This window comes from Canis lupus, chromosome 11 (genome assembly GCF_011100685.1).
Source record: "Canis lupus familiaris isolate Mischka breed German Shepherd chromosome 11, alternate assembly UU_Cfam_GSD_1.0, whole genome shotgun sequence".
In the NCBI taxonomy this organism is placed as follows: domain Eukaryota; kingdom Metazoa; phylum Chordata; class Mammalia; order Carnivora; family Canidae; genus Canis; species Canis lupus.
In genome coordinates, this window is record NC_049232.1 from 27845904 (window position 1) to 27859645 (window position 13742).

A 13742-nucleotide genomic window follows, 5' to 3' on the forward strand; every position below is an offset into this window, starting at 1 on the left:
AAAGGGTAAGCTGCATCAAGGGGACACACTTAATGCCTTATGGTCATGCATCCAGTGTAAAGAATGTTTGTTACATGTGTAATATATGGAGAGAATCTTTCTGATCATTAGCCTCTAGAGAAGTTTCATAAATATCCTTTTAGAAGATGACTTTACTATAAGTGTTGGCTATGTGATTTTCATTATTGTCTTGTAGACTAACTGGAAGACTATGTCGAAGCTATTCTTTATTCTTATGTGTATGCTTATACTTATGTTTATATTTACACTGGTATATATGTTTATATTTTCTTTAAGTAGATGGTTGAATCTCAGATTAATGAGCTTTAACTTGGATGCCAATTGTCAGAAAAGTGATTCTGGATGTATACCTCCATCTGTGTCCAACCATTTTTGGGCAAGCATATATCCATTACATGTGTGCAAGTGTGTGTATGTGTGTGTACTGCACATGTGTGTTTATGTATGTTATGGGGAACATGACCCTTTTGTCTGGGGTGTGTGTGTGTATATATATATATATATATATATATATATATATATATCCCTTTTCTGGGTATATAAGATGACGTAAACTGGGGATTAAAAACTGGTAAGAAGTGGCCAGTGAATAAATAAATTGGATGATTGTCATTAGCTTATGCTAAAATTTTATCTCCCCAATTCAGTTGGAATAATTTCATTAACAGTGCCTTAAGGAGCAGATATATGGTTGAATTTTCTTTTAGAAAATTGCCTAGTTATATCGGATCCAATTAAGTTTTGCATATGTTATCAGTGGCATTAAATGCAACCAAGTGTGGTGTTAAGTAAAATGAGAAAAATTATTTTAGTAAAAAGTAACTTGTACTTAATATATATTGAGCTAGTAAACATAGCAAATGTAGGTCTTAAGAATAACATCATTTTTACTTAAAACATGAAATGATCACTTTAACTTTATTTTTAGTATCCTTACATTTCCTCATTAAACTGCCCATAATATTTATTATTTGTGTAATAAATCAAGAGTTTTTTTTTTTTTAGAGAGTGAGTGAGCAGGAGGGGCAGAGGGAGAGGGAGAGAGAGAATCTATTTTTTTTTTTAAATTTATTCATGGTAGACATAAACACACACACACACACACACACACGGGAAGAGGGAGAAGCAGGCTCTGTGCAGGGAGCCTGATGTGGGACTGGATCCTGGGACTCCAGGATCATGCCCTGGGCCAAAGGCAAGCACCAAACCGCTGAGCCACCCAGGGATCCCCTGAGAGAGAGAGAGAATCTTAAGCAGGCTCCACACAGAGCTACCCAGGTGCCCCATGAGACTGTTGTTTTAAAATACGTTAGTTCCCAGTAGATAAGTTCAACTCTTTCACTTTTGAAAATATCAGGAACTAGAAATGAGTATTTCTGTTTAAGGGTGAGCATTTTTTTTTTCTATAATCAAGATTTTAAAAGTCATAAAATCAGGGGCGCCTGAGTGACTCAGTTGGTTAAGTGTCTACACTTGGCTCAGGTCATGATCTCGGGGTCCTGGGATTGACTTCTTTTAAGACTGCATCAGGTGCCCTGCTCAGCGGGGAGTCTGCTTCTCCCTCTCCCTCTGCTCCTCCCTCCGCTCTTGTGCACACACTCTCTCTCTCCTAAATAAATAAATCTCAAAAAAAAATATTTTTAAAGTCATAAAAGCCACAAACACTGCTCTCTTATCTCTGGTAAATTTTAATTTAAAATCTATCTGAGGGGTGCCTGGGTGGCTCAGTCACTTACGCTTCTGACTCTTGATTTTGGCTCAGGTCATGATCTCAGGGTCCTGGGAGCAAGCCCTGAGCCAGACTATGTGTTTAGCGGGGAGTCTGCTTGAGGATTTATTTTCCCTCTCCCTGCTGTGCTCTTTCTCTCTTTCTCTGAAATAAATCTTAAAAAAAATCTATTGGAAAAGTATAATGTTCTTAGAAATGTTTGGTGGAAATATGAATATTGGTATAATACTTTTGTGTTCTGTCTTGCTTGTCAATAAAAACATTTTAAAAGGTTAAAAAAAAGCACAACAACCTAGGTTTTCTTAAAAACAAAGGCAAAACTAACCAACAACAAAACATAAAACATACAACTAACAATAGCCCTGGATTTCTAGTGTGCTGTGAGTGTTAGAAAAGGAGGTCTGGTCTCCCTGCTATGGCTAGCTGCTTCCCTTGTCCCAGTAGTTTACTGGCCTTAGGCCTTTGTTCCCTAATCTGTAAAATGTCCTTGGGATGGTGAACTGGCGCACTGAAATAGGTGATTTCCAGTTTGTTTTTCTTTGGTTTAGTGTCCAAGGGATATGACTCTGCTATTGGTTTTCTAATCTCTGTTCATTTCATTTAAGTGGAATTTGATGCCTTTTTTTTTTTTTTAGCACAACATTATCTCAGGATACTAGTTGAGCAGTTATAAACCTAAAATTTTTATTTATGTTTAAAATTTTATATTTATGTTTACAATTTTAGGTATGCGATACCCCCGGAACATGGAAAACGACTCGAAAGACTAGCTCAAGGTAAACTTGCTTTCTGTGTTTTTCATCTGGGTAGATTCTTTGTTTTTGAGGTATTTTTACTGTAATGTTAGTTAGTTAGTTTTACTCTTTTCAGGTTAATGACTTTTGAATGTTTTTCTAATAGAACAATTAATTTTTTTTTCACATTACCCTGTGAATATTCTTCCTAGTAAGCTTCATGATTATTTTATTTTGGCTCCTTAGTATTTCATCAAGTGATTGTGCTTAACCTATTTTGATTATTTCCAATTTTTCCCTTTTATATAACTTTTGTGTATATATAACTTTTATTTAACATTGTTGGGCTAATATTTTTCTTTCTTTCTTTCTTTTTTTTAAATATTTTATTTACCTATTCATGAGAGACACAGAGAGAGAGAGAGAGAGAGAGAGAGAGGCAGAGACACAGACAGAGGGAGAAGCAGGCTCCATGCAGGGAGCCCGATGTGGGACTCGATCCCTGGACCCCAGGACCATGCCCTGGGCCAAAGGCAGATGCTCAACCACTGAGCCACCCAGGGATCCCATTTTCCTTTCTTTTAAGTTACACTCGAGATAAATTCCAAAGAGTATTAATGTTGCATCTCAGGGTGCAGGTATTTTATGAATACTTTTCATGCTGTTATATCATTTCACCAAAGGGTTGTGTTAAATCTCCTTCTGACTCCTAGTTTGGCCCCCTGGCCTTGGGATTGCTCTTATGGAAGTATTAAGATGACTGTCCCCAGATAACCAAATAAACGGAGTATATGCTTTCTTAGACTGGTAAATTTAAATATACCTTACTGGAACTTGAATTTTAATTTTTTGTGGTTTTGTCTATCTTCATAAGGGTTAGAATGAAAGACTCTATTAATGGTTTGATTCTGTACCTACTTGTATCTGCAGAAAATGCCTTCCTCTTTTCTGTCTTTAAGATGCAGAAGACAACCTTGCCATATCTGTTTATGCAAGCCAGAATCCGATTCACCCCTTGCCAATCTCATCTGTTTTGTTAGCCACCCTTACCAGGAAAGTAGTAGGCTGGTAGTGACTTATTTCTAAGGGAAGGTGAAGTTCCATCTGAGTGACAACTAGTGTAAAACCTTCTGCTTTTATCCAGGATCAAATCCTCAAGTGACCATTGTCCTTTTAGTCAGGTGCTGATCTATTTTATTGATGCATTAGGTTTGCCTTTTATTAGGAAAGGATTTTTGTTTCTGTCTTACATATGCTTTCATTTAATAATGAAATGGGGACACTGAAAAACCCCTTTCATTGACTTGACAGTTCTGAACAGAAATTGTTAATGGTATCTAAAAGTTACTTTCCCCCAAATTATAGAAGAGTTTAGAAGGAACAGTTACAGTATCACATTTGTCCGAAGCATTATTATAATTTTGGCAGGCTAATGACTATAAAGTCATAGTGTTTTTATAATCTAATACATTGTAATAATAATAGCAATGTAATTGTAATCTTGAACTTCGTTAGGGACCATTTTTATGAATATTAAGGTGGATGAATCCTGGTTCTGAAGAATAGATTAGAACACAGCTGAGAAAATGATTACCATAATCCTTAAATACACAGGCATTGAACTTTATGCTAAATCTATATACTGAACTATCATCTTCTCTGTAATAATTATTCCACCATTTTCTATTTGCCTTACCACCAGAGAACTGGAGCTAATGTAAACTTTATAGTATAGAGCCACACACTAAAATTTCTTTCTTTTTTTTTTAATATTTTGTTTATTTATTCATGAGAGACACACAGAGAGAGGGGCAGAGACACAGGCAGAGGGAGAAGCAGGCTCCATGCAGGGAGCCCGATGCGGGACTCGATCCCAGGACCCTGGGATCATGACCTGAGCTGAAGGCAGACACTCAACCACTGAGCCACCCAGGCGTCCCTACACTAAAATTCCTACTATAAATTGTCTGCGAAAGCTTTGACATAAACTGTCTGAAAATGACAACACTCTAGGAAAATGGGTGCTATTTGTTTAATCAGTAAGTTGATAAACTTGAAGGACGTACAAGAACTTCAAATCAATTGCTCGTTTATTCAAAACTGTTTTGCAGGATTATTTTGAGAAATGACACAGGGAAAAGACCTATGAGACAGTAGAGGATTCCCATCCTGACTGAGCAGATGCCAGCCAAATTAATTGAATTCTGCTAAATAATTAAAATGATAAAATAATGCAGTAAATGTGATAGAACATTATATGATGTCTAGGTCAAGGCAGCACTTGATACAGAAAATGAAAAGCAGCCTAGGATATTTTCCATTATCTTGTCTGCACATCATAATTATCACACTTGCCTTTTATGCATGAATGCTTTCATCTTTAGTTTCTATTGAAATCTTGATTGACTGTGGCACCTACAAATATTTTATCTAAAAGACATTAGGCTTGCATCTAATAAAGCTAGGAGTTTGATTTTGCCCTTCAGCTGCTTTCTCATTTATATAGGGTCTTTTTTTTCAATATTGTATAGACATAAGTGTAATAAAAAACTCAAGTGAATTGTAGCAATTTTTATACTTGTTATGTTTGCCTATAATGTCATTATATTCTTTCTAATTTTTGGCTTGATACAATTGAATGGAAAGTATAAGGGAGAATAGAGGTATAATATTAAATCATGAATGACAGTTTTGAACATTTTCACTTTTTAGAATGTCTAAAATTCATCTGTTTTAGAAAGAAGACAGTATCTTTGCTGTTCTATTGAGTTAAGCAAAGTATGGATTAAAGTAAATTGGGGAACAACTAAAATTTTTTGCCAAGGACTGTATTCCATTAGTCTTTTATTGTGGATAAAATACCATCCAATATTAAAAAAATTGAAGATGATTTGCTGTGGTCAAAATTTTGGTTATTGGGAAAAGAATATATGTATTAGGGCTTTGTGCAGCTGAGTTTGGAAGTGTGAATAATCATTGAGAATTTTGTTTCAGATGGCAGTAAGGGAAGTGAATTCTTATACTTAGCAAGTATTTTAGTTGTGACTTATTTTAAAACAACGTTTCACAAAATCGGAACAGAAGAGTCATGATTATGAAGGATTAATTCAGTTTTTAAAATAGTTTTGGGGTATGTGTATGTGTTTTATGACTAGTAGTCTTTAATTTAAGCCTGTAGAACAGAGATTCTTAGCCTAATTTGCAGAGGTCCCTGTTCCAGGAGGTGGACAAGGGTCTGTGGGTGTCTGTGGACTTCTGAAATTATACTCAAAATTGGTTATAGATGTGGATTTCTGGGAAGCCATCTTCAAATCTCTTCAGGGGTTTGACCTAATAGGGATTGTAAACCTGCTATCAAGAGACTAGAAGAGCAGCAATAAATAACAAGTCATTTTAATTTTATGAACAGATTCTAAATCGACCTGTTCTTATACCTCTGTCTTGGAATTAAGAAAATGTACTTTTATCTGCTCTCCAAATGATAAATACCTTATTCCCATAAGCATTCATTTAGTTGATGGTCTGAAAATATTATATTAAAATGCCTGGTTTTGAAAGGCTAATAAATAAAAATATCCATGATATAAATAATCAATTTAAGGGGCCCTCTAGGCCATAAAAAGTGAAGAAGTTCAATGATATATTCTCTACCTTCATGTCTAACTCATTCCTTAGGCATGGAGATCAATGTGTGGTGTGTCAGTATGTGTGTTTTTTTTTTTTTTTTATCTTTCTATCAGATGAGTTGCATTAAGAATCATACAACAATCCCTAAGCTTACTTTCCTCAAAATTTAGTGTCAGATACCACTTTCCATGTTTAAATATATCTGAATATTTTATGTCTGGCTATGTTCCTAGTAGGATTTTAGACACTGGTCAGTAATACATAACATAAACCAAGCTAGTGTAATGTAGGGTGAAAGACAGTTCTGAGAAGTGACAGCAGAGAATGTTAAGAAAGAATTCAGGAAGGGAATATCAGCAAGCAGGGAGGAATTATTATGGAGGGAAATTAGGAGTACTTTGATTCTGCGGGTGGAAACTGAACCAGGAAAATTCTGGTTAGCTTGACCATGACCTGTTTGAGCCCAAAGTATTTGGCCTCGGGAGACTTTGATCTATGCCTGTGTGGTCCATGTGTCATGTCAAGGGGGAAGAAGTGGGCTCTGAGACAAAGTGGTGTTAGGGATGCAGTGAAAAACCATATGTAATGACCCATACACTTGTTAAATTGGGTGGAAATTTTAGCTATAAATGTTCTCCCAGCCAGCTTGAAATGGAAAAATACTTGACCATTACATAGTATACAGTGTTCAGGAGATAAAATAAGGTAGTCGTTTAGGAGAACCACTATCCTTCTCTAGACCACAATCAGTGTGAATTTCTCCTGGTGCTCCTCTGGAGTGCTCCATGGAGCTCTATTTCTACTAGTAGTGATATTGATGGATCATGGGACACTTAGCAGAGTGAAGTCTGTTTTGATAGCCTATGGGACACTTAGAGTTGAGTGAAACTTGCAGTGTAATAATTTTCTATGCATTCCTGAGTAACTAATTGACCATGAGTGGTAGGATGCACAGAGAGGTCAACTATAACTAACTTAAATCTCTAAAGTTGACATCTTAATTAGGGATGTGGATAAAAATTAGTAGGTTTCTCCCCACATATTGTAGCTTATTGGTTCATTTCATTAATAAGCTTGTTAAGAAATTTCATGTGTAAATTTAATACATCTATCTAGAGGCATTTCCCACAGAAGCAATCCTACCACATCCTTTTTCCGTGTTCTTTTCCTTACCGTTTGTATGGTTGCTATACATTTTTAAGCCTATGAATATGAATATTGCAAAAACCAATATAAAAACTATATCAAGGCATACTAGGGTAAATTTCAATTCTGTTGAAATGAAATTGCCTTAAAATCTATTGCTAATGTGGACATGTATTCTACATGTCTGATTTCTTCATCTTTCCTACTCCTTTCTTTACATCTTTCCTAAGTGACTAATAACTAATTTAAGCTTCTCAAAACTGGTGTTCACAGATCCATAGAAATAATTACTAAACTTTGATATGTAACCTTTTACCAAGGCTGAAACTTTGGAGATTTAATGGCAACAGCATGTGTTTGTCATATGAGATGAGGATTTAAAAGGAATTCCTTAGTGGGCATCTGGGTGGCTCAGTTGGTGAAGGGTCCAACTCTTGATCTCAGCTCAGGTCTTGATCTCAGGGTTGTGAGTGAGTTCAAGCCCTTTGTTGAGCTCCACATTGGGCATGGAGCCTACTTAAAAAAAATTAAAGGAATTCCTTAGTAACAGTTAAAATATTAGAAAATGTAAACCAGTTGATAGTTTGGAGAGATTTTTATCTGAAGGAAAAAACACATTTTTAGAGCATATCTCCTCTACATCTAACATAACAGTTTAAAAACATTTAATGATTATTTTGGGAGGTTAGAATAATTGAGGTATAATATACTTACAGTAAAATCCACCCCTTTTAAATATACAGTTCAGTGAATTTTGACAAAAATGTACAGTGGTGGAACTACCAACCTCATCAAAATATAGAACATTTCCTTGTGAAGAGGTGCTTTTGTTGGTGTTTCTCAGTTACTCCCTCCACATAGCTGTTGGCAACCAGTAATCTAATTTCTATTCCTAGAGTGTCATAAAAATAGGATATTACAGTATGTAGACTTTTGTGTCCTTTTTACTTATAAGAATGCTTCTTGCTTATGATCACATTTCCATTGGATACAGGACATGCACCTGTATTTAGTGGATGCAACTGGTCCTTGAGAGTGCTTATGGGATTCTATACTTCCCATGCTGCACAGCTCCTAGCACTATTTTGCTAGTCTTAACAAAGGTTATTATGGGGTACTTTTAGGACTTCGGAGCTCTTTTGGGATGTCTGGAGTACATGCTTTTTATCATGCTAGCTTTTCATCCTCTCTCATGTTGTTTGGATTGGAAGACTGGTTCCAAAGATCATCCTTCTTGCTTTACCATTGTATAATATCTTAAAAAACAAACAAAAATATTGTCTTTAGTTTGTTAAGGAATTGGCAGCTTGGCAGTGCCTATCATTGTAGATAGTATAAATGAGGTATAGACTAAAAATTGAGTTACCTAAGCAGCCTATTATAAGTTTTTATTATTGCTTTTCCTTTTTCTTGGATTCTTATTTAGTATATAAACTGTTTTGCTCCTTGGATCCTGTGTAGTATTGCAGTTTGTTCTAATTTTGAGTATTTGTTAAAACAGATCATGTATTTTTATGATTTAACAGTTTAGTAGAAACATAGATTGTTTTTCCAAACTATTCCTTCAGGTTTCCCACTTCCAAATCAGATACCATTTCATTGAGAGTTCATTAATTTACCTGTCACAGAAACCCTAATGTGTTAACTTGTGGGGAAGAGTTGGTATAAAGGGAATTAAGTTGTAAAGTAGTGTCGTTACCAGTATCCATTGCTTGGAGTATGAAAGAAGGGATTAAGTTTGGTCCTTTTTACATTGAGTCCAATTGTAAGTGATAATTTGGAATCCAGGCTGAATTTTGATATTTAATTTTAAAACAATCAAGTTAGAGAACAGATGGAAGAATCTACAGGTGAATACAAGGTTGAAAATAAATCTATAGAGTTTAACTTAAGTTGTGCTTGACTGTTAGAACTACTTTTTGGGGGAGAAGTTTGTTACTTGTGACCGGAACTGTTAGGTTTAGGTCAGAAGGCCCAAGGGAATGAAGCAGTTTTTAAGGCTTGGTGACAGCACCCTAGTCAGCTTTCTGGGTCTCTTGGGATTGTGATACCCCTTCTCAGCTAACAGGCTACAGAGATAGTGGAAAAGGAAGATCCATTGAACTGACATAATGACTGGGGTCAATATGGTGGAAATGAATAACAGGGGTAAAAAGAATCGTTACTATTTACTGAAATTTACTTTGTGTCAAGTATACCAGCAAGGTTTTTTGTTTTTTGTTTTTTGTTTTTAATAGAGGTAAAATTCATATAACATAAAATAAGCTGGCATTTAGTATATTCTTATAGTGCAGTCATCACCTCTATCAAGTTCCAAGAGAATTTCATCACCTTGTATCTGTTCATCAGTCCCTCTCTTTTTCCTCCTACTTCTCCCCAGTCCCTGACAGCTGCTAATGTGCTTTTTATCTCTAGGTATTTACCTAATCAGGATATTTCAGTATACATGGAGTCATACAATAGGTGACCCACCTTTTGCCTCTGGCTTTTACTTCTCATGTTTTCCATTTTATAATATATATCAGTATTTCATTCTTTTTTATGGCTGAATAATATTTCATTTTGTGGATTATATCACATCTTGTTCATCCATTTATCAGTTGCTGGACATTTAGGTTGCTTCCACCTTTGACTGTGGCTAAGTTTTTTGTACATTATCTTGTTGGATCCCCATAATGATCCAGTAAGGATAGCTACTATGAAACACAGTATGGAGTTTTTTCAAAAAATTAAATAATAACTACTGTATTATCTGACAACTCCTCTTCTGAATGTATACCAAAGGGGAAACTAAATCATTATTTAGAAGAGATATATGCACTCTCATGTTCATTGCAGCATTATTCACAGTAGCCAAGACTTAGAAACAGCTGAAGTGTCCATTGACATTTGAATGGATAAAACAAATGTTTTATATATGAAGACAGTGGAATATTATTCAGCCATAAGAAGCCATAACAACTGTAATGAATCTTGAGTACATTATACTAAGTGAAATGTGTCAGATAGAGAAAGACAAATACTGTGTGATCTCACATGTGGGATCTAAAAAAACTGAATGTACAGATTACAGAGAACAAGTTGGTGGTTGCCAGAGTTGGTGGATAAAGGTGGAAAGGAAATGGGTAAAGGCAGTCAAAAGGTACAAACTTACGTTATAAGAAAGTTAAGTTCTGGGGATGTACTGTGCAGTATGGTGGCTACAATTAATACTGTATTGTATATGTCAAAGTTGCCAAGGGAGTAGATTTTAAAAGTTCTTACGCACACAAAGAATTTTAACTATGTGAGATGATGGACGTTAAATAAACTTATTATGGTAGTCATTTCATACACAATATGTGCATGAATCAAATTCTTACTCTGTATATCTTAAACTTGTACAATGTTACGTGCCAGTTATATCTCAAAAAAGCTGGAAAAAGAATCCATTAAGGAAGATAATTTTAGCAGCTTAACTGTACAGATGAGGAAACTGAGGAGCTGAGAGATCACATGACTAGTCAGAGCTACATAAGTGTTGGAATTGTGTTTGGAATCCATGTCTCAGCAAGGCTCAACAAATTCTTAACTATTATTCTCTCTTGTTTTGCTGGCCATATGGGCAGGGTGAGGGTGGCTTTAAATATTTCAGACAATTAGGTCTTTAGTCTAAAACTTAGCTCTGCTATTTAATACCAATGAAAAGGTGTGTGTTTGTCAAGTATGGTAAAGGAGTGAGGAAAGTTGGTGCTCAAGTAAGCATGTGTGTTAAGCACAGGTTAAGAGAAGATTGAGTAAGATTTATACAGGGTCCCAAAGCATAGTTTATACCTTGTAGTTTGCCTCTCAAATGCTCCTACCAAAGTATCCCTACAGAATATGGGATTGAGGCTGCCTGGGTGACTTAGTCAAGTGTCTGCCTTGGGCTCAGGTCATCATCTTGGGTCATGATCATGATCAAGAGAGCAAATATTAGAGTAGGAAAAAACGATTCTGAAAGGTATATTTTAAAGAAGTAACTTGCCAAAATTTTAACACATACTATTTTCTTTTCTTTTGTTGGTGACTCTGATTGTCTTAAGTTGAATTTTTACTTAAATATTATCTTTTCTATTAGAGTTACTTTTGCTGTTTTTTATGCAAGTGACTCCAAAATTGATTTTTTACTTATTATGAAAGACACTAACATTTCTTCAGTCAGTATAGTTCTGAGTTTTAAAAAATATTTTGTATCTAATAGTATTCTGGATACATTGGGTTGCTTATATGTTGAATAAAATACTTTTCATAGATGGTGGAGTGAGGGTGAATATGAGCCATGTATTCCTGCAGATATTTTGAGGTAAAATTCATTTTGAGACACATGCTTTGAACAGAATTTGTGCTGTTTATGAGGTGTTTTCCAGCAATGTAAAATACAATTCTGATAGCCTATTGTAAATATAAATTCTAAACCAAAGTTTTTCTTTTTTTTTTAATTTTTATTTATTTATGATAGTCACAAAGAGAGAGAGAGAGGCAGAGACATAGGCAGAGGGAGAAGCAGGCTCCATGCACTGGGAGCCCGACGTGGGATTCGATCCCGGGTCTCCAGGATCGCGCCCTGGGCCAAAGGCAGGCGCCAAACCGCTGCGCCACCCAGGGATCCCTAAACCGAAGTTTTTAATAGATTGCAAATTATCTTCCTTCAGTGGTTTTCCAATTTAAATTAACTTATGACCAGTCACCATATTGTTCAGGTCCTGATTACAAATCCACATCAAAAGAAAATTAAATAGATGCCTCTTTCTTCATGGATTTTAATTTAAAACTCAATTCGTTTAGGATGCACAGAGTTACAGATTTGAAAAGTTTGATAAATCCACTTGAATTGTAATATTAAAATGTTTCCATGGATTGTGTGTTTGTGGACCACCCTACTGTGCTTTAGTCTCCATGGTGGAAGACTCAGGACATCTTACTGTGTAGATATGGCTATTACATTAGTGTGATATTTTTTCTCCATTCACTAAAATCTGCATTTAAAAAAATAGGGTTACTTATTTGGTATAATGTTTTATTTTCTGTTAATGTATAATATAAATGTTAACCTTATACAGAGGGCTGCATCAAATGACCACTTAGGGCAAACTGATTCCTTTTATTCCCATTGGTATTGTAAGGATGAGAGGGGATGGGAGGGCCAGAGGAAGAGGGAGAGAGAGAATCTTAAGCAGGTTCTATACCCAGCACAGAGCCCATTTTCACAACCCTAAGATCACGACCTGACTGAAATTGAGAGTTAGACACTTAACCGTCTGAGCCACCGAGGCGCCCCTGGAATGATAGTATTTCTGTTGTTTTCTTTAGCATGTACTTTTAAAATTTCCAGCTATTTAGAAAAATCAGATGCAGATGCTTAAGCAGAACATACCTTTTTTTTTTTTTTTTTTGCGGATGGTTTCTTATACCCTAATGGTTCTTTCCTGGCTGGTTGATTTGTTCTCTTCTGATGATCACATACTCCAATAAAATCTTGTTAACTTTAAAAATATTCTTGTGAAACACTTTTTTGAGGTTAAAATGGTTCATGGTTAGTTAATGAGTACTGGTAATCCTTTTGTCAGATTGGTCACCTGCTTGAGCTATTTGGAGGTAGTGAGCTACAGAGTTAGATAAGTAATATTTCCATTGGCTTTCTCTTCATTTTAAATAGTATCTCTGCTTCTTCCTGCTTTATTTATGTGTATCCCATTGTTTTGCTGGTGAGCTCTGTTTTCCTCCTGGATTCTCTTTCTAGGATTTTCCTCTTTTACATCTCTCTCTCTTTAAAAAAAAAAAAAAAAAAGATTTTGTTTATTTATTCATGAGAGACACACACACAGAGAGGCAGAGACACAGGTAGAGGGAGAAGCAGGCTCCCTGTGGGGAGCCTGATGCAGAAATGGATCCCAGGACCCCAGGATCATGTCCTGAGCCAAAGGCAGATGCTCAACCACTGAGCCATCCAGGTGTCCCTTCCATGTGTCGCTTTCCTTTCTTGCTTTCTCTCTTGCTTTGGCATCCTGCTGTTTGTCTCTGAGTGAATAAGGTGAATAGCAGGGCATCATGTATGTTCATTTTCCTGTAGCCTCCATAGCTGAATTAATGAGTCCCCCAGCCCAGACAAAACTGCAGGGATGAAGTCAGTGGTGGAGAAAAACGACTGTGTTTTGGTCCATGATATGTACTGTTGAGTGAAAGGGTTGCTGCATGTTAAGCTTCCTCATTTAAAGGACTCCTTAAAACACTGCTCCTACACAGACTGGTGGGACAGGTTTCCAAGCATTTGACCTGAGCTGGCCAGGAATTTGGTTCAGGAAATTGGTAGCAGTTAACCTATTTTTTTTAAAGTTTTTATTTAAATTTCAGTTAACATACAGTGTAATATTAGTTTCAGGTGTACAGTATAGTGATCCAGCACGTCCACCAGTACTCATCACAACAAATGTACTCCTTAGTCCCCATCACCTATTTCACCCATC

General features: G+C 35.9%; 1 protein-coding gene across 12 annotated transcripts in view; it reads left to right on the plus strand.

Annotated features, from left to right (window-relative positions):
* KDM4C (lysine demethylase 4C) overlaps positions 1-13742 on the plus strand; it is a 410759-nt gene that overhangs the window by 82460 nt on the left and 314557 nt on the right. For all 12 annotated transcript variants that reach the window (XR_005366745.1, XM_038552336.1, XM_038552337.1 and 9 more), the window contains one exon: positions 2477-2526. Coding sequence is in view for 11 of the 12 variants with exons in the window: in XM_038552336.1 (XP_038408264.1) it covers positions 2477-2526 (50 nt within the window). In the remaining variant the exon portion in view is untranslated. The remainder of the gene's footprint in view (positions 1-2476; positions 2527-13742) is intronic.